Source organism: Microtus ochrogaster, assembly GCF_000317375.1.
Source record: "Microtus ochrogaster isolate Prairie Vole_2 chromosome 6 unlocalized genomic scaffold, MicOch1.0 chr6_random_2, whole genome shotgun sequence".
NCBI lineage: Eukaryota > Metazoa > Chordata > Mammalia > Rodentia > Cricetidae > Microtus > Microtus ochrogaster.
Genome location: NW_004949095.1, coordinates 7,726,819 through 7,753,634, shown reverse-complemented (window position 1 = coordinate 7,753,634; position 26,816 = coordinate 7,726,819). Strand labels below are relative to the sequence as shown.

General features: G+C 43.8%; 1 protein-coding gene across 2 annotated transcripts in view; it reads right to left on the bottom strand.

Moving 5' to 3' along the window:
* Nucleotides 1-26,816, bottom strand: part of Astn1 (astrotactin 1) — a 346,089-nt gene that overhangs the window by 23,754 nt on the left and 295,519 nt on the right. For both annotated transcript variants that reach the window (XM_005363931.3, XM_005363932.3), the window contains exons 17-20: nucleotides 11,433-11,701; nucleotides 4,869-5,002; nucleotides 1,347-1,498; nucleotides 153-288 (exon numbers count right to left, since the gene is read on the bottom strand). In XM_005363931.3, the coding sequence (XP_005363988.1) occupies nucleotides 153-288; nucleotides 1,347-1,498; nucleotides 4,869-5,002; nucleotides 11,433-11,701 (691 nt within the window). The remainder of the gene's footprint in view (nucleotides 1-152; nucleotides 289-1,346; nucleotides 1,499-4,868; nucleotides 5,003-11,432; nucleotides 11,702-26,816) is intronic.

Genomic DNA, 26,816 nt, shown 5'->3' with positions numbered 1-26,816 from the left:
TCTTCAGGAAATGTTTCCATAATGTCTATTGAGATTTGACTGCAGAGGCTAAAAATCTCTTGCCGCATCTCTGAAGGAACCTAGGCACGAAGGGAGCCGGCAAAGATCCCGGAACTTTCTGGGTAAGGCATCATTAAGGTGCACCTACTTACATGTAAATGGTGTCAGGTTCCAGGCATCGGATAATGAGAGAAATGGTGGTGAGCTGCTTGTCTGGCACCTGAGATGGCATGGCACAGGGAGCCTTCGCTCCAGAGATGATGTCATCTACAAAGCTCAGCACTGTTTCTGCACAAATGAAAGGGGATGAGAAAAGTATGAAAAACAGAGATGTTCCGGCAATGAGAAACGCTCTGAGAGCTTGCTGAAACGTCTTAAATTCCCAGTGGACAAAAAGACCTTGGTTTGGGGTGGTTTTTGTTGTTGTTGGGTTTTTTTTTTCTGACTGTTACACTGTTTGTCAATCAGCTGAGAGTCATTTGTCCAAAGTTAGCTCAAGGACTACTAAGGCAAAATGCTCGTGCCACATCTGTGACTACTCCCATGAAACACCTTGACATTGACAGAGAACAGATGTGCTGGTCCCTGGTCCCTAACATACCTCACCAATACCTATACATCCAAGGGAAGAGCCCCAGAAACAGCAATGGAGAGCTTTCCATGCCCCAAAAATGTTTCTTCAAGCCTCAATCCCAAATTCACTAGAAGCTCATAGATTGTGGAGTTGTGGAGATCGTTGTCCCCAAGGAAGACCGTATTTTATGTGAAAGCCTTAGGATTATTTATGTTAGCTTTTCTCTATGTGTAGGTAGCAGAGAAGTAAGGCATGGGACTTTTATTTCTGTGGGTTCTTTCTGCTCATGTAAGGCTTTCCTTTTCTCTCAGGCCTTGACAAAAGTCAGTTTGCTTTAGGACAAGTCATGGATCAAGAGCATCTGTTTGTACATGCCTTTGCCTAGAGGGGGTTATTAGCAAAGGAATTTTTTTTTCTGTAATCATGGCAGTGGTTAGCAGAGAATTGTTTCTTAATTGTGGGCTAGGATAAGTAGTGTACTGTGTTGTTGTTGCTTGTGAGTGTGCCTAGAGGCAATGAAATGGACACCTCTTTTATAAATAAAAGAAAAGCAAAATGAAAACAAGACTGTCAGCTGCTCACCATGCAAAAACTCTTAAATGGACAAGATGGCTGCTGTCTAGAAGAGGCAGTAGCTTTTTCTTTTCTGTGCCCATGTGCTGCTCTGAAATACCGGGAGCCTGAAGCAGTGCCACGAGGAAGAGCATTCTTTTCTTCTTTCACTTTTCCTCCCTTTGAAGAAGACTAGGCAGGGGATGGAGACTGTGCTCACCTGTCTCGACTTTGGAGTGGTCCATCCGGTCCGTGACTTTCTCTTGACGGATCAGGTAATCTACGATCTGCACTCCAATGGGTGGCTCTGAATGTTCCCACTCCAGGACCACGAGGGTGCTGCTGGGTTCGTGTACCGTGGAAAGTCTCAGCCTGAGGGCACAAAAGAAGGAAAGTGAAATGGGGACCCAGCTGGGACCTGTGTCAAGCTTTAACTATCATCTCAATTGCCACAGTACAAACTCTCTCTGAGGACTGGTCTCCCTCACTAGGTGCTGAAGTTCCCGAAGATTTGGGTGCTTTATATTTGCATCCCTTGAATGAACAAATGGGTAAAAGTCTACATAGTACATGTGTTTGGTAATTGGGCTTTACTGATAGGTCCCTTTTATATAGTTGGAAATCTCATTTCTGGCTTTTCTCTTGGGGAATACTAAGCAAATGTTGTGCAATGTGTACTTCAAAGCCCACTGAAGGTGGCATTCAAGAGAATCTTGTGTTGACAAAGGCACAGCTAGTTTAAGTTCCATAACCCCTAGGATCTGGCAGGCCCTGCTATGTCTCTGTTTCCAGTCCATGTTCTGACAGAACTTCAGAAAGGCTCAGCTTAGAAGTGAGACTCGAAGGTGAAAGCTGGCCGCATGCCACATTCTCTTTAAGGTGATGTCCCGAGTCTGCTGCTTGGGACCTGAACTCCTGTTTCAGTCCCAATTTGTCTCTAGCTTCAGTTCGCAGCCACTTCATTCTTTTCAAGTTGTTTTTTGACTCCTGCTTTGCCCTGCTAGTTCACACTTCTGCATATTACCAAGAGTCAGCAATCGATGCTGATACTCACTGGTGTGGATCACCTGACCATCCGAGAGCTAGCCATTTACTTCCTTGTTCTAACTTCTGTAGATGGCTCATGTTACCTTCTTCGTGCTTCCAATTCCTCTTTTCTCCCCAACAACTAAACTGTGAGGGTTTTCCCAGTTTCTGCTCACTCTAGCTCCCCTCTCTCCCAATATCACTAGCATTCACACACTTCACTGTCCTTGGTCTCTCCATCTCAAAAGATGTCTGCAGCTCTAGCCTTCCCACCTCCTAGCCGGCTTGCAGGTACCCCTCATGGCCTCAAGACCACAGGACGAGAAGAGCAGAGCTGAATCACACCAAACAACCTGCAATGTCCAGTTTCAACGCAACAAATCCATCATCGTGTTCGTTGGTTCTCCAGGGCTATGCAGTGGTACACAAACCCATTCCAGGCCTTCTTTTATGCAATTTAATGAGTATCAGAAACACACAATAATGCATGTGATAAAACTTTAGCATGAAATCAAGGATGCTGTTTGGGGAATAGGAAGCAGTTTAGCTAGTAGGAAAATAATAGGAAACACATGGTCATCTGTTAGTGGCTACTATGAAGGAGTGCATAGCTCGCATATGACATTACGATGGAAGAGACCCAAAACAGTGCGGATATTGACAAATTCATTAATTAGAGTCATATGCAGAATGCTATTTTGAAGGGAAAAAAACCATTAGGAAGCTTAAGTTAGTAACTAAGCTTTCTGAGAACTCCGATTCTGTGAAAATAGGAGCTAAGGCCAAGCCCTATTGAGAAATAGGAGTGTGTATGATTTACGTGGATTTATGTAAAAGTAGAGTACATTTCTATTTCTAACTGACAATTAAAGTGCAAAAAACTAAGATCTGTTACTGACAGGAAAATTTTTAATAGACGTTTCCCAGGTACAATACCCAGCTCAGCTTGATCTTTAGTTATCACATTTAATTAATGTGTGTTTATATGCAATCAGCCTTAGACATAGTGGCTGGATCTTGTGTCCCTCCATTCGATGGTTTCCGTGTTATTGGGTAGCTTTCTTACCTGTTAAATTGGTCTAACAGCACTAGACTCTCTTAGTGGCTCCCTTTCTATCACATGAAATGGCTTTTTACTAATTAGGAACTTGTTTTTATTTTGATTCAGATATCCAAGTAACAGCTAAGGGGCAAGAAGCCAATGGCTGGAGTATTTAAAGACACCTTCACAGAGAGTAAATTGGCTTCCACTGATGATCTGTCAGTAAAAATTACCTTCTTCCTCAGTTTTTTCTTCTTCGGGTCTGCTCTGTAATATCTGCCTTTACCTGCAGATCAGAAGGCAGCCTCCATCTGCGGATTTCTGCCTATGGTCCAGTGTTCTTTGTAACTAGTACTCTAGCTGCTGGAGGTCTTGACTCTCACTTTGGGCTTTTCTGAACTTATGAATCCATGGGGTCATGTGCCACCACCCTGTCCTACCAGCACTGTGTGCCTTAAGCACTGTGGAAGACATCTTATTATAGGATAACCTGAATTCCTGCACTGGGTCCTGGCTCCTCATCTCGGTCGGTTCTGTTTAAGCTTCCCATGAGGGATTAGGAATGCATGTGTTCATTCTCAGCCATCTCTGGAGTACCTCATGCCATCCTTAAAGACAGACATTTTCTCATGTCCATCCCAGGCCTCTGCATAGTGTATGTTGCTAAGAGAGCACCCATGCTCAGAGCTATGACTCTATTTACTTTTACAGAGATCTACCTGCCTCTCTACCTACTGTACTTCTACACAATTATTTCTCTCTCTCTCTCTCTCTCTCTCTCTCTCTCTCTCTTTTTTTTTTTTTTTTGGTTTTTCAAGACAGGGTTTCTCTGTGGCTTTGGAGCCTGTCCTGGAACTAGCTCTGTAGACCAGGCTGGTCTCGAACTCACAGAGATCTGCCTGCCTCTGCCTCCCGAGTGCTGGGATTAAAGGCGTGCGCCACCATCGCCCGGCCACAATTATTTCTCAATAGCTGGAGGACAAGCTCAAATGGGATTGGTCTTCTCCTCAACTCTACACACCTCCTAATGGGTCCCTTCTCGGCTATGGTCCATTCTCACAGTAAGCAGTGGTCTTGCCTTGTTGGCTCTACCTAAAATCAGTTCAATTGTGTTCTTTCTTGTACTACAGTTGCTCTCAGCCATGACCTGCTTCTTGCTGTCCAATTTTGGAAAAATTCAACCCTCTTGAAGCCATCTCCTGGTCCATTAGTTGGCAGTGGGGTGATGAGAGCATTTACCTACAATGTCTTTGAGACATGGTAGAGTTTGGGGGCTTACTAAGCCCTCTCTATAGACCTCTAAATCTCCCACAGCAACCACATGTCTATTTGTATGACTCTCTAACCATGTTGTCTTGCTTTGTCCTCCATATGGAAGGTGTTTAATAGCTATGTGCTCCACAGAGTCTTTGCTATTGCCCAAATGCAGGCTCAAGGAACAGCTATTCACACTTTTAAAATGTGAGCTTTATCACACAACTTCCATCAAACGGCTTGTGTGCCTGCTCCTTCTAGTCTACCAAAAGTTTCCAGCGGCAAGAACTGTACCACATTCTTCTTTTCAGTCCCCAGCACTCGGGCTATTCCTTGGAGACTAATGTCTACTTGATTCTATTATTGCATAATGGTGCTGAGGCATTCATGCAGGAGAGGGGCTTGGAGAAGGAACCATACACAGGCTGTGGGAGTGGTGCACAGGTGGGGAGGCCGTCTGCTCCGAAAGCAGTGGAGTCACATCGACACCAGTCCTCGATGACATCTCCAGTCCCTGAGCACCAGAGAGAGCTCATGGTGGCCTCCTGTAAGAGCTGACAAACAAAACAAAGAGTAAGTGTCAGGAAACCATGGCTAGATGGTCATCACCAAGAGACCTAGCATCAGGGTTCTATGTGGTCCTAAATCACCTCCAGAGAAAAGGCTGTATCAACAAGATATCACCATTCCTTACCCTGAAACTGTGTTGCAGAAGATGGAATTTAAGATAACCACAGCCCTGTAGGATATCTGGGGTGTCACTTTCCTGGTAGAGTAATAGTTCATCTCTATAGTTTAGAGTTGTCAGTTACCTTATAAACCAAGGGTGATGACACATGCCTATAATCCCAGCACTTGGAGGCAGGAGGATCAGAAGTTAGAGGTCAGCTAGACACAAGTTTGAGGCCTGCCCTGGTTAGAAATCTTGTCTCTAAATAAATACATAAAAATAAATTGTAACATGATTAATAAAAACCCAGAGACAGATATTGGGGTTCATCATGAAGATCAGAAAAGAAAAACAGCTAACCACTGGGCTGAACAGTGTTGTAATTAATATATTTTTGTGTGTGATTATTTGGGTCTGGGTAGCTGGGAGACAAAAGTGCAGACTCCATTTGCAATAAATAAATAAATGAGGTTTTCACTTTGAAAGTAAGCCAGCTTCCACCCTCTGCCTTCCCCTCTCTACTCTCTTTCACACCTCCTACTGTGGGCTCCAGTAACAGGGACGTCTTAGCACACACTTCTGGGAGGCCTGTCTTTGCTATACTTCCCTCTTCTTCGAATGCCTCTCCTGCCCTGGTCATCCTGCCCTAGTCCTTCATGGTCTCTCAGCCTGTTTTGTGATCCGACTTGAATACGTATGTGGTCCTGCTTTGAGTTGTGATTAAACAGCAAGCATTTTCCTTAGAGTGTGACTGGGAGAAGCTGAGGAAGAGAAAGGCTAATTTCTGAGCCTACATCAGTCTTCTGGGGATGAGAACCTCAGTTTTGTCAATCATTGCCTGTGACCTTGGACAAGTTACATACACCCAGTTTCCTTGATGATAAAAATATCACTTTCCTAGTAGGGACGTTGTGACAACTAAATGAACAGTCTATTCCAAGTGACATAATATATGCTTCGCACCTGGTACACATTATTGTTTTTGAATGACAGAGTTGAGGCTCACATAGAACCTTATATAAAAAAAAACTACAGTCTTGCATAGCTCTTTACATAAAGTAAGTTCATGGAGATGTTTTGTGCAGAAAGAAACAAAACAAAACAAAGATGAAATCCGACCCAAGAGGCAACAGCACTCATGGCAGGGGTGAGAGAGCAAATCCTGAGAGAATGGTGGCCTCTCAGAGGGCTCTGCTCCCTCAACTCAGATAATCCAAGGGTGAAGGTTCCAAGTCAGCTGATCTCAGAGCCGAATCTCTGAGGCACACCACAGCTTCAGCCTCGGCTTTCTAATGATTTTCTTCCCTCTGAATCAGTCCCTTCTGTCCACACTGGTAAGTTAGGGGAAGGGGGAACAGCTGTCCTGTGGATTGAAAAAACAGACTAAACAATCACAAGGAAAAGAAGTAAGTTGGGGAGGGGAATGGATAGAGAGGGGAAGAAAGGAAAGGGAGAAGGATCTGACTCCATAAATATCTATATAAAGAGTCATTATGTATGTCCCATTCTTTCAGAGTTTAACATTGGTTACTTAAGGTTATGAGCTGGACTAAGGGTCACCTGACTTCCTCCCAAGACCGAGAGTCTCTGAGACGCAGGAAATAATTCCCAATCACAGTTATGATTTGCATAGTTTCTAATTAATAAGAACCCTTTGGATACTAACTCTCAGATAGATGGTACTAATGAATTACAGTGAAGGACACTGGGAGTGAGAGTTAGGTACTTGTTCAGGATCGCAGGCTAGCAGGTGGGGCAGTGCCAGGGACTGAGCTCTGCGTGGCTCACAGAACTTCTTAGGCTCCTTCCATTGTGTACCCTTAATCAGCACTGAGGCCACCAGCAAGTCACTCACTTTGTGCTTTTCTGACTGAAATTCAAACCCAAGAGCGAACTTTTTAAAACTAGGAAAACAGGCTCTTTGAGGCAGACAGAATAAAATAAAGTTGTACCTTCTGTTTGACGGTGTCTTCAGTCAACAACTATTTGATAACCATCTACAAGGGGTCACTTCCTGTGCTAAGCATGAAGGACGCAATGACGCAAAAGAAGGCAACATGGCCCCTCTCTGCATAAATGTTGCAACCAGATAATAAACAAGCAAAATGAATTCATGTAAATATCTGAATTCCACAATGGTGTGGCGGGATCTCCACGAGAAGGTGGGGGTCCCATTGATGCACACAGCAGCAGGAGGCTGCAAACAAATAGAACCCTTCATTTGGGGGGAAATGGCTGGAGCTGGAGGACAGCATGTGACGGGAAACAAATGAGATGAAAACACAGGTGTGCGGTTTTTTTCATGTATGGAAATGCCAAGAGAAATGGCCTGAAAATCACAGAGGAAATGCTAAGGAAGGGGAAAGGCATGAGGGAGGAAGAGAAAGGAAGATAGAATGGAGGATGAATGTGGTCTAAGTACAATACAAGCTCGTATGGAAATGTCACACTGAAACACATGAAATTGTATTTATACAATTAGTGGGTTTATTTTTTTAAAAGTTATCTGGCCACAAAAATCATAGTAATATAGGTATAAAATCTAACATTAAGAAGATTGGACCTGCTGGGCGATGGTGGCGCATGCCTTTAATCCCAGCACTTGGGAGGCAGAGGCAGGCGGATCTCTGTGAGTTCGAGACCAGCCTGGTCTACAAGAGCTAGTGCCAGGACAGGCTCCAAAGCCACAGAGAAACCCTGTCTCGAAAAAACAAAAAAAAAAAAAAAAAAAAAAGAAGAAGAAGAAGATTGGACCCTTACTGAAACTGGACTCCTAAAGCCAACTAGAAATACCAGTCTGTCTATAAAAGACATAGTTAGGACAAAGAAGTTCTTTTCAAGTACCCAGGATGTAGGGCTAGATTACAGACAGTTTGTCTGCAAGGAAAGGTTCCATCTCAAGAACAATGACAACCAGTATAATGTTTTAAACATGGAACATGATCAGATTTTTAATATAAAATATGGCAAGGTATACATGATACAATTATTTTAAATGCCAGTTCTTCAGGAGTTTTAACTCTCCACCTTTGGTCGACACCACTCTGTGAGACTCTCCGTGTCTCCGAATTCTGGGGTGCTTCGAACTGCAACAGGTTGGATGAGGCAATGTTGTGATTTGGATATGAAATGTTCTGTACTGGAGGCTTGGTCCGAGGTGATGGTACCAATGAGAGGTGAAAAAAGACACTGATTTCATTCATATATTAGTATATTGATTGATACCTAACCTAATGATAATGGGGAGTGAGCTCTAATAGGAAGACAGAGGTCACCAGGACTTGTGTTTGAAAGTTATATATTAATCGTGATGTATTCTTCATGAGTTCTTTTTGCTTCCCAGCTAGAGTGAGGTGAGAAGGCTCCCTTGGTACACACACTTACTATCATGATCTTCTACCTCGCCACAGGCCCACAGCTTTGGAGCTGGGCAACCATAGGCTAAATCTGCAGAACTGAGATATTTCTTTCTTTTATGTTGATTATTCCAGTTATTTTGTCACAGTGATGAAAAGTTGACTAATAAACAATAGAAAAGAAAAATCAAGATGCAACCCCTTGAACTTCCTTGGAAAGGAAGAGAAAGGGACATTCCACTTTATTAAGTACTTGCAATTTGCTAGTCCACACACTTCCTGGGGAATACATACTTGTTAGCAAATTTAATAGAGTGTAGAAAAATTCAATGTTGGCTATTGTTTTTATTAAGGAAGAAAAGTATGGATTTCATTCAGGTTTATCAACAGAATATTTCATTCATCTATTCATCGGTTCATTTGTTTATGTAGTAGAGCATCATCCATGTACCAACCCAGGCATTCTGTAGAAAACAAAACATTTTTCATAGTCTAGAGTGAAATAATAGCCAAACAAGTATGATCATAGCGGACGCATGCTTTAACATGTGTATACATACAGTGGAAGTTCCATGAAGGGGTCTGAGTTGGACCAGGATCATGAAGGAAGGGACCTTGAGAGCTAATGATGTTTCAGTTGAAACATGGCATGATAGCAGGAATTCTCCAGGGGCTTAAATGTGACAGAGTACATTCCTGGGACAGAGACTCAGAAGTCTGAATATCTGAATTCATGAAAGAAAATGTCCTGTGTTTGAGGAGGCCCAAAAGTTAAATTCTGAAGTATATAGTACTAACAACGTAACCATGCGAGTGAAGATGAATTGCATCATGCTTTGCAATGATGTGCTGAGGACTCTAAATTGCTCTCAATCTGAGGAATCATTAAATTACCTTGATGCAATATGGCCAGAAGTCCATATTGTACAGCAATTCCAGGGGTTTTAATAAAAGGACCAACAAGAAGATTGCTGCAATAAAATGTTTGATTGCAGTGAAGAGTTAGGCTGTGATGGGGGTCTCAGGATGTTCCTGTTGCTTATGATGACAGAAAAGATACAAAGGATGACAAGGAACATAAGTGATATGGATTTGTCATACAAGGAAATGAGCTAACGTCTGTTGTTTATCACAAAGATTTCATTGAAGTATGGCATCAGAAGTTATCTAGTCCAACACAGGGACAATAGGCCAAAGGGGACAGATAGAAAATGAACCCACATATTAGAGGGGAAGATGAAAAACCCCACAGAGTCGCCAGTGTCATGCTGAGCCCCTGTCTACCCCCTCCCCAGCTTTTGGAAAGTAAAACTGAGAAGGAAAGACAGAGTTAAAGAGGGGGTGATGAAGGTAGACGGTGTCACAGAAAGAAAAGAGGAAACTCCCCGATAGTGAGAAAACTCCATCTCAGACCAGCTTGTCAGCATTTAGAAACTGAAGTGTTTAACACAGGGCCAGAGAGACAGGCTCTTCCCACTCCTCTGTGGAAACTGGGGTAGGGAAAATGAGGCCATCGAAGTCAACTTCCTTAGGCGTCCTGGTTTTGATTGACAGCCTGTGTTTGGGGAGGCTTGTGTCCTTTGTGTCTCACTGAGCTCTTCTGTGTAGCTCTGTGCATCCCAATCCATAGGATGGTCCTGCTTAATCCAGACCTCACTGTACCCAGATTGATGACACAGCAAGTATATGGTCATCAGCCACAGCAACCCGAGGGAGTACATTGTTAGGTCGACAAGGGTAGGGTAGCCACTGTGTTAACACCGGCACACCTTTGGGTGTCCAGTGACTTCAGCACACCTTTGAGTGTCCCTGTCCTCTTTTCTTCAAGTCCCTCTCTCCTGACCCTTTTTCCAAAATCCCATAACCATCTCTTTTAGACTCAGGATAAATCTGTAGGCCAGCAGGAACCATTTGTCTTTTTTTTTCCTGTGATAAAAAACCTGTATTTTCAAACACTCATTGAAATATCTATGGAAGAGGCGGGTAGGTGAGAGAAACACACATGCAAAATCCCTCCTGTGGGTCTGAGCAACACCTATGAAACCAACTGGGACACACCAGGTGTCTCTTCAAAGAGAAAAAAGGAAGCAATTATCACCCCACCTGGATGGGCATCCCTGGCAGTCAGGAAAGCGAGCAGCTCACGGCTGGGCTGCAGCTCACCCCCCAGCTGCCTTGCAGATAAGCTTGGAAACCTCACTCTTGGAGCCTCTCAAATTCAAGTTTGGCAAGGCCCGTGTCTGTCTGTGTGTTTGCTTACTCTGGCTTGTACATTGGAGGAGGTAAGGGGGCTAAAGAACCAGCTGTCAGTCTCTCTGCATCTCCTATGGGGATACCTGATTCTTAAGGACTCACATGTTCTCCTAAGATCTCTAGGAACAGAGAAGTAAAGACAATAAAGATGAGAAGGGATGACTGAGAAATATCAGGGCCTTCCTGCATGATAAAACATGGAAAGATGGAAAGGAATGTGGTGTTTCGTCCTGAAAGTCTGTGATGATGATTGGGGTACCAGATCCTTCCAGTTTGAGGCTGTTAGATCCTTCCTTCATCTGAGATGTGTACCTGATATGGCCCTTCTATTGTAGGTGCAGCGGGGTGATAGGCTGGGAGATCAGTTACAAGAGCCCATGCATCTCCTCCAGGGGCAGGCAGAGATGGTTGTCCTCTTAACCACGCCCCCTTGGGAAAGGGTATCGCAATGAGTTTGGTGATTGCCAATCATGTACCTTTCCTACTCCTTCCCATCCTCCCAAGTCAGAATCTTGCTTGGTTCTGACTCCTGAATCACATTACCATGGGTATACTGGAATGTATTACTTGATTTGACTTAATATGCAAACATGCAAATCTAGTTGCCCCTCTTAGCTTAATAAAAAGATGCTCCACTCTCAGTTGTGGTGTGGAGCAAGTTCTGTTTTCGTTACCTTCCAGAGCCAAGTGTCTCAGCCTTCTTACCCTCTGGGTCTGGTTATTGGTCACCAGTTCATAGATGGGGGATGCTCTGGTCACTTCCAGCAGGACTGGTTCAGCAGGGGTTTCAAGGCTGGATGTCACATGACACAAAGGACAAGATGAGGGACATCGTCCCTTGCTCTGGCACTCCATTCGGACTCCAGCTGCCATACGCTTGGTGCCAGAGTCTGACAGGCTAGCGATGTATTCTGGGAATGTCAGCACCTTGGGCTCCCTTTCCCGCTCCTCCGACTCATCAGATGGGGAGTTGCCTGCCAGACACAAAAGAAAAAGAACAGTGAGGGAGGCAAGATAGCAGGGACAACCGTGACTCGGTGGCTCCTGCGTTCTGAGGTCTAACACTGAGAAGTTAGAAAGCGCCACTGAGGAAGTCAAATTGTGATTTTTGTCATTCCACTTAGGGGCACAGATCTTCCCAGTGACACACAGAGTTGGAAATGGCCTTTCAAGAATGAGAATGGGTGGTTTCTTTTCTGAGAATCATTGGCTCCACAGGTCCACCCAGAGGGATATGTCTGTGGTACATCATCCATTGCCAAGAACTCAGATGACAACAAAGTGACTGTTCTTGGCTTCCTTCATACCACCTACCTCTACCATTATTAAATGAATGAATGACAAAATGTTTTGGAAACACACCTATGGTTTCCAACATACATGAAGCTCCCATCATTGGTCATAATTCCAGCTGAAATTTGTGGATTCTTCCTATGACATTGGGGTTGATCTAAGGTCTCATTTGACCATGACATTAGCATCACAGACAGCCCAATTATACCCATTTCTACATATCAGGAAATGACAGTATCATCAAGGTCACAAACACCTTTGTGAGATTTGGCATTTGACCCCAAGAGTGTCTCGATCCAAAGTGTTTAGGTCACAGAGCAAAGTCAGCATTTCTCAGCTGTCTAACTAGCCCCGTGTGTTGATCATGCGAGGGAAGTTTGGCTTTTTCCAAACGATTTTCACCGTTGTTTGCTGCATAGCCGTTAGCTACACAGGCTCTTGATCTATTTTTGGTCACAAACATGAAAAATGCCTACTAGAGAATAATTGTTTGTTCCCCACACACGAAAGCCCCATTTGCTCTTTGTTCCTTCAGTCCCCATGATCACCCATTTAACCCATTATCTGTAAAGGAGCCTGTGGACAGAACCCTCCAGATTTCTTAAGCTATTTCTGACAGTTGGTGTCCCAAGCAGGAAATGATTTTGGAGAGACTGCTGTGCCTTTGGGTATGGTGGGGACACACAGAATGTTCTGGTTTCCTGTGGGTGCATTAAGAATGCCATACTTGATGGGACCCAGGGTGAACTGGTTGAAAGGCTTTGCAAAGCGGTCCCGGAGGTGATTTGGAGCTATGAGTCATTGGCTTAGAAGAGCAAATGTTCTCCCCTCGTGGTGTAGGGAGCTCCCCCATCCTATCTCTTGCTTGCTGTGTAATATGGACCCATATGGGGACATGGCGGGGTTCCCAATGCTCTTGGTTCCCAAATGAATTCTATCACTGTGTGGATGAGACACTTTTAACATGGGACTCCATCTATTTAACACTTGCATTCCACTGAATCACAGATCCAGGATTGAGCTCCAGTTCCTCGTGGATTGCAGAAGAACTGGACAACTGGACACACAGCAAAAGTCAAAGATAATGACATCGGCTAGAGCCTAGACTAACCAACACCAAATCACTTCACCTACAGGTTCACCTTTATAAATGTTTTGGCTTCTGAATCTCAGTCTTGGCTCCACACTTTGTCTTAGGCTGAGAAAGTATTACTAGGAGTATCCAAAGGGCCACAGACTAGCCACAATCTGACCTCCTGTCTTTTTCAGACTGCAGAATGACTAGGTCAAAGTAAGTGGAGGTGGAATAAAGTCTTTGGGTATAACTTGATGTCTATGACAAGTCTTTAGGATGTGGGAAACCTTTCCATCTTTGGTTTTTAATCACATCATCATCAGAAGCATTTCCCTATCAAGCCACAACCTTGAGACTCCATTCTGTAAACCTGGAAATCTACAATATGGCCACTGGAGGGCGGTAGCGGATCTAAAATGATTACCTTCTGTGCTGTGAGACCACATCTGGAAAAATTAATGTTCAGAACCCTAAGTAAGGTGTAGGTATCTCAAGAATTTTATTTAGGCTTCTTTTCCTAACACACAATAAAAAAACTAAGAAGTAAAACAATTACAAATTATATACATTATAGCTTAAGGAGAAAAATAAGAAAAACAGGTGATAATGACAGGATAATTGAAAGAAAACTCATAAGAGACAATTTTTTTAAAAAGAAACTTCCCTCAAAAGCTTTACATTTGAGTAAAAGATATTTCAAAGGAAGAAAGCAACCTTTCTTTTCTCCTTGAAACGTACTTTCCTGGGTTACTAACCAGATGAATTGTACTGAAGAAACCACCAGGGGACACTGTAACACGCGTGCCCTGTGTGGAGTTAACTTCCTTGCCCTCTAGCTCGCCATCATTAAAGCTTGTAAATGCTGTAAACATGAGGGGCTGCTCCCCTTGCTGCTGTCGTCTAGCAATGCCAATTAAAGTCAAGATGCAATTAATCCTTGTCAATATCTATCCACCTTACAAACTTACAAGATTAAAGACTACAGAACAGTGGCTGAGAAAGGGGTAGGAAAAGATGACAGGTACCATCAATGCTCTTTTCGCTTCTTTCTTCAGGGTCGTATTCTCCATCTATCCCCTCCCAAATCAGGTTCACATGCAAGGTTCCTGCTAGAAGCCAAGGCCAGTGTGTCTTGCTGGCCCCGTGCTCACATGAGATGAAGCTGTCTAGAGAGAGGCTGGATTTACACAGAAGCAATGAACAGTGAGTTCCCAAAAGCCATCTATCCAACCTCCAGCCAAGAATAGACATGTGTGTGAGGGAGATTTTTCACAGAGGAAATGGCATTCTCTATGTGCAGTTAAAGATACAATAGGGAAATACTCCTTAAAATGATGGAGTCCATTGGTGAAAGGCCACATAAATCTCCCTTACCCCAAAGAGAGTGCCGCCATTGACTGCAAACGAATGAACAGGAGAGTCTGCTCTTTGTTGGTGGGAAGGTAGGAAGAAGGAAATCCACTTTATTTCCTATGACCCAATGGTCCTTTCTTCCTATTGGCCACTCCTATTACAGTCTTTGGCAATTTTCTCCATCCTCTGGCACCTAGGTAGAGACACTCCTGGAATCTGAAGCACTATGAAGCTTCTTAGGAAAATAAGTATCTACTTCAGTAAACACATGGCCTTTGAACAAAAGAAACAATCTACAGTTAAGGTCTTGGAAGATACTGGTTAGCAAGTGTGCCCTCTGACCAAGAGTACCTGTGTGGGCTCTCACCACAGGGAAGGTCCTCGTGTTCGACTGTGACACTGAGCTCTCTTACAAGTAGAGGAATATTCAACCTGGAATGTAGTTAACAACCTCAAACTGCAAAGCATTTTGCAAATACAGTTTGCTATAAATAAGTGCCATTTGCTTTAGGCTAAATCTGTATCCTCCAGCACACAGTGGATGAGTTTCCCCAATAGAATACCATGGCATGAGAATATTGGCATCCTTAATGCTCAGAACCTCACCGTGTATGCACCCATGGCCTTAGGCATGTACATAGCAACCCACCTAAATTCGGGGAGACATTAAGACGATGAAAGTGACCAACCCATTCATAGGCAGGGTGCACGCTGCTTGTGTGAGCTGACAGGTCGCGAAGGTGAATTGCTTGTTATGAAGTAAATTGGTACAATTCCTGTAGGATCCCGAGGACTGCTTAAGAATCTCTCTCCTGAGTTGGTGCCCAAGGCAATGAGATGCTGATGACAGCACAGTCAGAACTACACAGGCAGTTCATTAGGCTCTAAAGAAATCAAATGCAAACTAATCGGATCACAGCTTCGGGGGAGAGCATGGGATGCACGGGAAAAAGGTTGATGTGGGCAAGCAAAGCACAGCTCAGCAAGATGCACTGGAAGTCCGCCCGCCTACAGCCAGTGTGCCAGAACCCACCCCAGCCTTCACCCCATCTACTGCGAGAGCCATGATTCCAGGTTCTCTGATGCACATCTCCCTCATCTCATGCCTTCCAAGTAGAGGAATCCAACCTGCAATGCCATTCACAATCCTAAAACAGGCTCCTCGGGGTTAGAACTGAACTGCCAGTCACACCATGATCACACATTCTCTGGGACTCAAATCTTAACTAGGGGAAGGGAGGTAGAGCATACACTGAGCACTTCTGACTATGCCAGAGGAGAGGTAGTAGTGCCCCGTAGTCAGCAAATATGTCTTTTTCACCTCTGAAGTTCGTTTGTCTGGTCTAACCTATCATCTGTATCTGCACGTGCATCTACCTGTATCTCGATCTACCACCAGTATCCACATTCATATCTGCATCCCGAGGTAATTATCCTACACTCCAAGCCTAGTTGTGAAAGGCTATGAAATGTCAAGCTTAAAGACTAGAAGCAAAGCCTTTGCCAAACAGCTCTCCTGTCCTCTGCTAAGTTCCCCGAGAACCAAGTAGAAAATGCAAGCAAGGCATTACTGGGGGAGCAATTGACTCTGTGACTCCAGCCAAGGTCTCTCCCGTAAGTAACAAAGCCTTACATGCCTGTTAGAATGTCCGCTTATACACATTACATGACAGGGTTCTCCTAATTGTGGTCACCATCTCCTCCACACTCTCTTGGCAGCCTCGTTCTTCTCTTGAACATCCCAGCTCAACAGCAAGCACAGGTCATCCCCCAGCCATTGAAACACTGTCCCTCCCACCCCTGCTTCCCTCCCTTGCTCCCTCTCAATCTTCCCAAACATTCAATTAATATTAAATCGCTTTCTCTTTGCAACCCATATCCTTTCCTCCATGTTCAATACCCAAAAGGGAGTTGACAGTCTAAAAACTTACTCTTTAGATTGCCTAGGTTGGGTTTCTACTTTATCTCGTATCAGCTGTCTGATTTAGGACAGGTTTCAAAGCCTTCTAGAGTCAAGATTTTCTTGTGTATAAAGTAGAAATGTCCAGACTGATTGATTCTTCACCAGCAAACCTACACTATAACTTAGCATGGTGACCCATGCTTGTAAACCCAGCCCTTGGAAGGCAGAGGCAGGAAGATCAGAAGTTCAGGGTCGTCCTTGGCTAGGTGATGACTTCAAGAATCTGTTTCAAAACACAAAATCCAAACCAAACGAATCGGCAACTCACAAAGTCCATCTTGAGCAGTCCTCAGGACACAGTGAGTGTATGCTCAATGTACTTACTCTGACCATGCTTACCCACTTACCTTGTTCTGTCTGCAACCATCACCGTCACATGCTGAGTGCCACGAGGGACAAAGTTATGCCTTACCCTCCAACACAATATCCTACAGTACTCACTCAATATGCAACAACTCAACAATTAATTAGAAATGTATATATTGAATGACAAGAGTGATTGTCGAATAATAAAATGTTTATGATGAATTATATATAAAGTGATTATACTCTGTTTTCTTCAATCGCTTACTAAACAGCTGAGCCTTACTCAACTCGGAGCACTGCTGTCCTAGGTTCTTTTGAAATGCTCTAGATTTGTCTGAAATAGAGTGGCTTCCACTACTTTTAGGCATGAAGGATTGTTCAGAGACACTTGGATCCAACAACTTGGGTAGTAGAAATAGTATAGAGATTTCATTCTGCAAAATTTTAAACTGTAGGCCACCGATGTGGTCATTGAGTAGTTAATTACTGGGAAGGCAAGGCTATAGACTTGAGAAAGAGAATACTCCGAAGAGCCAGCTCTGGTGCTGAAGGACAATGGTTTTCTGTGGTTAGAAAATCTGGGGAAGTTAGTGCAAATAATGCCTTCAAGTAGAGAAAAGATCAGGACTGATAACCCAGGCCAGCAGAATGGACCCAAGGACTGGATGGAAAGGAAGATATCCATGGGGGAAGGGAAGGGAGTTCTGGATAGATCTGTGGATCAGAGCCTTTGTGGGCAGACTGGGACTCTGGCCTCACATGTGCTTCCTCACCTGCAAAGAGGGAGCTGGACTCCAAGTGTTGTCATAAGGAGGGGACACCGGGAAACTTGCACCTTCTCCAGTTGTCCAGTCTCAGCCTGCTCATAGAAACCACTCCAGGTTCGGAGCCTCACATCCATCAATACCCTGTAGCTCCAAATAAGCAATCTTCTTGTGGAACTAACTAGTGGAAACCATTGGCTCCCATCTGACCAGTGTATTCAGAAAGCAGTCCCAACAAGAAAGAGTTTATATTCTTGTCCTTTCCTACAAATAAATTCGAAAACGATTCTTTCTTCAGGGTGTATCCTTTCTTCTGTCGTCAATTAACATTAATGTCATTGTACATTTTAGACTTGGTCCTTTGGTAATTTCTTTAGGAAATTTCTAGAAAGAGTGGGTCTTTGCTATAATCAGACCCTGCAGCCAGTCCCTGGAGAGCAACATCCAAGGCCATGGTGGAGTGGCTGTCACCAGGTTCCTGCTGACCACCTCACAACGTGTCAATAGCTGGGTTGGCCAAGGAAAGACATCTTTAGAAGTGGATTTTGGTTTATTTGACTCTTAACCAGAAAAATGCGCACTTTTTCTGCAGTCCTTGTTGACATCTTTCTTTTCTACAAATGCAGTGTTCCAATTTCCTGCCTGCTTCATAAAGCATTGCCTACCAAACAGAATTAAACCTTTCCCCGAGGTGCCTCCAGGTGAGGATTCTGTTCATCACTTATGACTATGCAGATTTGAAAGTTGGAAGAGACAGAAATAAAATGGCATCAATGCCCCAATGGCTTTTAAAAATTGATAGATAACACAATGTTATACTTTCTTAACATAATCCCCTCACCGAAGGCTTGTTTCCTAACAAATAATGGCCTGTTAGAGGTCCCTGACTAATTTAGTTCATGTTAAATTGAGATTTGGTGTAGGTATAATACTTAGTCTTTGCCAAAAGCTGTTTGTTAGTCAGCCTTGGCATGAGGACAGCGAATTCAATAATAAATGATCTTAATTCATCAAGCATCCCATATACCTCCTTTGGTCAATGACAATGACATTGGGTTCAAAGTTCACTCAATGAAATTTTACAGTAACAGAGTCTACCAAAAAACTATAAAAAACAAACACCAAAACAGTCTTTGCAATGAATCTCTGACCCAGCCACACCCTTTCTGACCCAGCCACACCCTCCTTCTAAATCGCAATCTCTGTGTCAGTCAAGCTAACTCAGCTATCAGCAACTCTTTGAGAATTTCTGGAGATTATCTCTACACAGCCCACACATCTCAGGAGGAGTAAGGTTCAAACCCAAGAATTGCCGGGAAGCCCTTAAGACTCTGCCACAAAGACAGACTCCTTGACTCAGCTGCGCTCTTAGTCCCCAGTGTACATGAAGCTGCCATAGGCTGCGCTGCACTGTCATGGAGCATGCCCAGTGACCCACACTTGAAAGTGTTCCACTCAACCAATGCACAGGAACAGAAAGGAATTATGTCCACCCTCTGCCTAAAGCCCTCAAAGTATAGGCTAAATTTTTATTAAGATTTACCATAAGAGCAATGCCAAAGAATCCAAGTCCTAACCAGATTATCTAAAAGGGTTTGCCAAATGCCCATGTGGGAATGGGAATTCGGGAGATTGGGCAGAAATCACAGTCACTCAGACCTTGAGTCTATTGAAACAGTGTTTCTTTCTTTCTCTCTTTTCTTCCATTTCCTTCCCATTTTTCTCCTCTAATCCCTCCCTCTGAGAAGTAATTCTGCTGGAAGTGTGTACGGACATACACAGAAGAGATGGGCAGCTGCACTTGGTTTTGTGGCTCCTGTCTCGCGTTCACAGAAGGGACTTGCCTGGAGTCCAGTACTGATGAGCTGAGAGAATCTTGGTCTTGACTGGAAAATGGGCCTTTTGTGTGGGCTCTGTGAGATGATAGGAATGGAAGCTTTAAGGTTCTATGAAGCTGCTTCAGTTGCCACCCAGACTGTCATTGCTTTAATTTCTGAATGCCTTTCGTGCAAGCCAGAGCTCACCACCTGGGTTTGCTCTCCCTGGGTTTTGACTCTCAGTTTCCTAAGGCTGCATTTACAAAATTATCGCTCCAGTTCTGGAAGAAAAAGGTCAAAACTGAAGGTGCAGTTAGAACCATGTCCCCTCGGAAGGTTCTAGAGAAATGGCCACTGTTGCTTCTTCCTAACTTCAAGAAGATCCCAGTGCTTGTAGGCATTGCCTGCCTTGCAAAGTTGTCACTCCAGTCTTAGCCTTGGTTGTCACATGACTCTTCTCTGTGAGTCTGTGACCAAATCCACTGCTTTCTCTTATACACTAGCTAGCCATTGGATATAGGAGCTATCTATATTGAGTTTGTGATCATGTCACCAAAATGTATTTCCTCTTGCAAAGACTATTTCCAAATCATTTAACATGATGAGGCACGGATTCTAGTCAACCTAGCACTGTGTTCCTGCTTTTAACACTATAAGGTAAATCCCATGATGCTGAGTTAGTGAGGTTTCTTTTGCTGGCCATTTGGACACTGGCCACCTGTTGGCTTCCTCCCTTGCCTCACAAGCATTGGGCAAAGGAAACAAGCCTCTCTGACTCCTTCAGCCTCCTGGTGCCCAGCAGCCACTGCATGCAGCTTCTCGTCAATGTCAAAATAAACATGACATCGAAATTCAGAGTCACAGCCCTCAGGATGTGCAGAGCTGGGCTGGATTATTCCTGCTGTTTCACTACAGACAGAGTGGCATGGATGAGAGGGAGTGAGGAGGGAGACAGGGCTTAGGAGAGAGGTGAAAATGAGGAACACCTGCGGTATTTGCTATTTTCAATCTCCATTAGCAGGAAGACAAGCGAACTGGTAGGCCAGTTCAGATGGCCACCAGGAGAGAGCCTCCCATGCGCTTGTCTGGAGGTGCAGATGTAGGCTCCCCATGTTCTATTCCCAGGGAAAGCATTTTCCCAATTTCTAGGTTCTTCCCAAGGAACTGTCAGAAGACTAGCCCAGAGCAGGGGGGGGTAGAAGAAAAACACGTGACCCAGAGAAGAGAGAATCATGACCCTGCAGCTGAAAGAGAACCTCCAGCTTCCTCCCCAGTTAATGCTGAGGACCCACCTGGCTCTAGAATGGGATTAAGGATGCTTTCCTTTACCCACAGTACAGCATCCTTCTCAGGCAGGGACCTGCATGCATCCCTTTGGCTTTCCAGCTCAGCAGTCCAGCCCCTGTTTCTTCCTGATGCGGCTGCACTTTGGAGGATCCCTGCCTCTTGATCCCTCCCTGACTCCTCCCCTGTGTGTTTCTGCCTCTCTATCTCTCTTTAAACCTGGACAGGAGCACAGGGCAGGGAACCCTTGGAGAGTTCTGAAATACAGCAATCCTGAGACAGTAGCGTGGATTGCCTGGCTCCACATTCTAAGAGCCTGGCTGCACGTGGAGCATGCAGAGTATAGGTGAGGACAGCTAACGTGAGTTAGAGGCAGGTGGAGTCTCTGGAGTGAACTCAGATCCATGGTGCGATATTCAAAGCTTCACCAAGATGCTGCGGAGGCTGGTTATAAATATCCTTAACTACCAAATGGTCTAGAAATTTTTAATAAAAATATTATTCAATAATAATACTACTCCAGCCGGCAAGGGAATGTTGTAACGGTCTCCATTTTCCTCTGGATACTCATCTAGCTTCTGTTTTTCAAATGAATTTGGATGTTAAATCCTTTTGCTGCCCTGACCAATTTATTCTGCAAATTAACTATATATGACAGAACTTAAAGTCCGTTACCAGTTAGCTCTGCTTCGCTGAAATTTATGCCGCTTCCTTGCCTGCTGGAGCCAGGAGCTGAAATACACTGTGACTATTGGTGGTGATTTGGGATTCTGCACAACCGTCTCACCTCTTGGTCCTCTTCTCTTGAGTTCTAAAATGTGCTGAGTGGACCAGGCTCTTTTCACCTCTTGGTGACCTGCGTCCTCTGTTCTCAGGTTTTCTGGTCCCTGTGGCTGCCTCTCAGCCTTAACGAAGTTTTCATTATGAGATGTGGCTTTACTCAAGGCTATGAGCCAAGCCAGAGAGTCAAGAGACTCAGATTAGTCCTCAGTACCACATGTAAATGGTGGTAGCAGCCAAATGGTAGAAGACAAGGAGGCTAATTATGCGGACTGCATGGACGCTAAGTCCACAAAAGGGTATGGTAGCATGTTAAGGGATTGTGGTGACAAGGTGATGGAGGGCCATGCCGCCATGACAAATGTTCGTTGGGAGTTGATGCAGCTTTTGTTGGATCAAGTGCAGAGTCACATTCACCCTGGGGAGGTAGTGGGAACGGCAAGACATTAGGAGAGATGATCCCATGAACAACAGCTAAAGGAGATGGGTTTAGTGGTTACGGTGAGGCTTAGCATCCCTTTCTTTAGACATCTGATGGCTTGTCCCCTAGAAATGAGATCACATGTTTTCTGTGAATTTCCAGAGTGCATACCTCAGACCCGAGGCAGAAAACCAGAGCTAGGTGAGTTTGCTGTGCTTTGGATTTTATTGAGTACCTGCTTGGTGCCAGAAATGGGTCTCGGTGCTTGTGAGAAAAATGCCAGATGGTGAAGGAAATAAAGCTCATTTTGCAGTGTCTCTAGGCACGCAGAGTAGATGGTAACGTGACAGTGAGGTTAGTTTGTAGTAGTGGGAGACGCTTTGGGGCACCTAGAGAGAAGCACTGAAACCTATGCCATGGGGGAAGATGGGCCAAGGGAAGACACCAAACTCCCAAGAGTGAATTTTGTAAAAATATTTTCAGCTTGAATGAAGTAGGTTAGAAAGCCTTGGAGACTGCACACTCTTAACCAGACATACTATTCATGTAGAAGATAGTGAGCCACTTGTCAGGGTTGTCAGAGCACCATGCTCATTTCAGAATGGGGCCCCTTTAAAAGCTAAATTTAAGCTCACTTTTTGCAAATTAGTGGAGTTGGGAACCTGCATCTTATCAGGAACCTCTTGGGTGATGACTGAGGCAGGCTTCAAGTAACATGTTGAAACTCACCACCCCACACAAGAGTGGTATTTTATTAAATACTGCCATAATGCCTTTAAAAACTCTTATAAACATTTATAATAAATAGAAAGGTGAACTTGTGGGATAGAGGTTTTTGGCTGTCAGGAAATTATTATTTGATGAAAATTAAAATTCCATTTTTTATGGAGCTCTTCTTTAAGCATTTATGCAGGGTCCCAAAACGTGCAAGAGGGCAGTTTCAAAGCCACTTATTTCAGCTCCGATGACCTTGGACTGAACTGTTCCGGAAGAAACCAGGAGGCTGTGCTGGATCTGAAGGTCTGACTAGGTTGCTGCCACAAGCCGCACATGGTGTCAGATACAGTAGTTAATTTGCTTCTTGGATTTTGCAAGGGAAATGCTGTGCTGTCTGTCCTAATTGGCTACAAATTAAGTCAGAAATGTTCTAGATTCCTGACCGAAGAAGAAATCTACTGAATTGCATAAATTCATCTTCCCATGAAGAAGACACTCTGGTGACACGTACAGAATACATGCATGCAATCCAAGCCCTCAGAGGTCGAGGCAGAAGGATTTCAGGTTCAAGGCCAGCCTCGGCAACACATGGAGTGTGATGACAGTCTGGGCTACACAGCGACATCTTCTCTGAGTGTGGGCAGAGAGGAAAAGGGAAAAAGAGAGAAATAAGAGGGAAAAGTTCTAATAGAAAATGAGAGAAGGCAGCACCACTGTAGACAGCCTTCCAGTAAGATGAGCACAGACAACAACAGGAGGGGCAGCTGATGTCACAGGTTCCCTTCCTACAGGCTTTAGTGGGAGCACATGCTAACAGAGAAAAATATTAGATCGTCTCATTCAGATAGCTGAAGGAAAAATTGTCATTAGTTCCAACAAGGTACTTTATGTTACTTCTTGGAATTCTTATGACAATAGTAGACGTGAAAATATTATGAATAGTAAACAATACAGCTGTGTAGTTCCCATCCAGCCTTCTTCCAAGGGAAGTGAAAGCTGTTATTGTTGTTATTGTTATTAGTAGAGCAGGACCAAGGTAGCAGCTAATACAACCAATAAGGGAGCTATCTTGTTACTTGCCCATTTATGCCTTTCTATACAGGTCTCTGCATGGGTTTGAATGAGGTATGAGTTGTGTGCTCCAAAGGTTCATATTCTCAGTTCTTTATATGGAAACATTAAAAGGTGATTGGGTCCTTTAAGGGATAGATCTTTGAGTCAATGGGGAAAACTACCGCAGGATGTGATTTAAGTAGCTCCTATAAGACCCTTGAGCTGATTTTCATGAATCAGGGGCTTCTTATAAAAGAACGAGCTTGGACACTCCCCAACCTCTTTGGCCTCTTATTTGGTGCTGTGTTCTCCACCTTTGCTGGTACTCCCAGACATTGTGATGTCATTTACCTGGAGACCTTCACCAGACCCAAGCAGAAGCTAACAAGAGTTTGAGACAAATCACCATCTTTATAAATAGTCTGCCTCCAGCATTTTGTTGGAAAAAAGAACCAATGCTTTTCCTTATACATCTATCTCCCTTGAAAGAAGGTTGACCAAGAAGCAGCAACAACCAAGGGAGCAAATGTACATGGAGTCAGACAGAAAGAAAAACACAAAGCTCTGCCCATCAGCAGAAGCTCCCAGGATCTGTAGGCATGGATGGCCATGGTCTTTGAGAAGGCCAGATTCTCTGGGACCTTTGAACTTAATCTCCATGTAGGATTGGGAGGGTATCTGTGATATCTGTTCTTATATAATAATGTGGTAAAAAGTGCACACATTGAAAGGACCTAAAGACAGAGCCACAGGCTGAAAGTAGAATTGAGCAAGGGTTCTACAACTTGGCCTCAAAAATGTAGCTGGAGAATTGTGTGTCTGCAAATGGCAGGTGGTATTGGAGCTAGAATATGGGCCCAGCTGTTCTGGTTTCCCCACCAGAGACACAGAACCCCTGTAACCACATAAGATGGGAACAAGGGAAGGAAAGGATGATGTAAAACATTGTGGTGATAGTCTGCCAGGTAAATTTGAATGCACAACATAAAACAAAACACATGAATCCGTGTATCAGAGTATTTGCTGAAATAGCATGGGGGCCTGAATTTCGATTTCAGCAACCACATGTAAAACAGAGTATGGCCACGTATGTTCACCTACAACACAAGCATCATGGGAGACAGAGACCAGAGAATTTCTGGGGCTTGTTGGCCAACAGTTAGATTAGGTTTCATGAGAATACCCTGTCTCAAATAAATATGGCTGTGATATCCTCATCTGACCTCAGCATGCATGTTCACAGATGTGTGTACCTGCACACATGATGCATGTTTATATGCCATGCACTGCAACAGAGAGACGGGAGGGGAGGAGGAGGAAAAGGAAGAAGAGGAGGAATGGGGAAAGAGGGGGGAGGAGGAGAGAGCTACAACAAAAGAATTGCTGAGCTGACTAATGGTGTCTTCTCGGGCAGCCCTCTTGTGGGTGTGTTTGTTCAGAGTACCAAGAGGCTCTTGCTCCCCAGGGCACCTGTAGACCTGGGAACCAATATCTCTAGAAATTGTCTTTTAATCAGCCTTAAAGTGAAGGGGAGAGCTATTGGCCATGCTGAGCTTTAGCTCAAATAAAAATACTGTACGAGTAGAGTGAGATTGAGCTGTGCTCCTAAAATCCATTCCTCTCAGTTACAAAGAATTCTCCCTGAAATGTAGCCATGGTTGCACGATGCTGACGCAGGGTAGATGGTGTATAAATGGCAGCTTTTAAGGACATCCATTTTGTCTCTTAAATAACTATTCATAATACCTAGCTGTCAGCACTAAGGAACTGTTCAGATTTCTAGATTATCTTTTGTTTTCACAGAAAAATGAAAAAAAAAGTGCCTGCCCTTCTAGGTAACAGTAAAACCCGAGGGATATCGTTACCCATCTACACCTGAAATCAGAAACCTACAGAGACGTACACTCAGCTACATTAAGCTACGAATTCTATGTAGTTCAAAAGCTTTCAGCCATAGGATTTTGTATTTAATTTTCATTCTTACAGTAACAAGCCTACTGCAGGACTATTCAGATACTGCCTTTGCTATGCTGTGGTGTAAAACAAATGAATGTACACAATGCAATGCCTGCTTCTCTGTGTACACACACATCCCCAGAAAAATACCATAGTGCCAGCAAATTAAATGGTGTTGAGAGAGCTGGAAGAGCAGGGCCCTCTTAGAAGGGCTGATAAGAAAACTCACAATATTTCCAAGTTCCAGAGGCATGTAGGAGAAGAAAGACTAAATGTTGCTTTCTGTTTAAGTCTCCCTCTCAAAACCACAACCAGTTTTCCCCTATGCATACATCATTTAGGTCCTTCTTGCGACTCTTTTGTCGGCCTTCTAGCACTTGCTTTTTATCAGAAAGTTTTGTGACATCAGGCAAAAGTCACAAGACCCAAAACTAGAACTCAACTCAATTCAATAGAGCAAATACAAAGTTATTGAATGTCTATTTACAAGGTGCTGTGTGACTCTTTTGAATATCCCAAAATGAATTATATGTAATCCCCGCATTCAAAAAATATCTTATCTCCCAGAAGAGCTAAGGCATACACAGAAATATAAATGCTGTTTTAAAAGATGATTTTGTAAGTGGTAGATCCCATCAGGGTGTTTGGAGTGAGAGAGGAGCAATGGAGGAACAGTTTCTGAAAAAGGCCTCAAGGGACACCAGTATCCTTTAGGACAGTCTTACTGTCATCTGTGGCATGAAGTGACAGATTCTTTCTGAAAAGGACTATTCTGAAAATGCTTTAGGCTTTGTGGGCCACTTGGTCTGTGTGATAATGACTCCAGACTATCCATGTACTACAAAACCAGCTACATATTTGAAAGAATGTGTTTGTTCTGATAAATCCTTACTTACATATCCTAAAACCTTGCAGTTTGTACATGTTGCCACCAAATGTGTTCCCTTTTTAATTTCTATTTTACAAGTTTCAAAGAAGGTAGATTCTATTCTTTTTTTGTTTTTTTTAGTTTTATTTATTTATTTTTTCGTTTATTTATTTATTAAAGATTTCTGTCTCTTCCCCGCCACCACCTCCCATTTCCCTCTTCCTCCCCCAATCAAGTTCTCCTCCCTTGTCAGCCCATAGAGCTATCAGGGTTCCCTGCCCAGTGGGAAGTCCAAGGACCACCCACCTCCATCCAGGTCTAGTAAGGTGAGCATCCAAACTGCCTAGGCTTGAGCCTATAATTAGTGATCCTAGAGAAGCTAAATAAGGAGAACCCAAAGAAAAACATATAGGCATCCTCCTGAATATTAACCTTCATC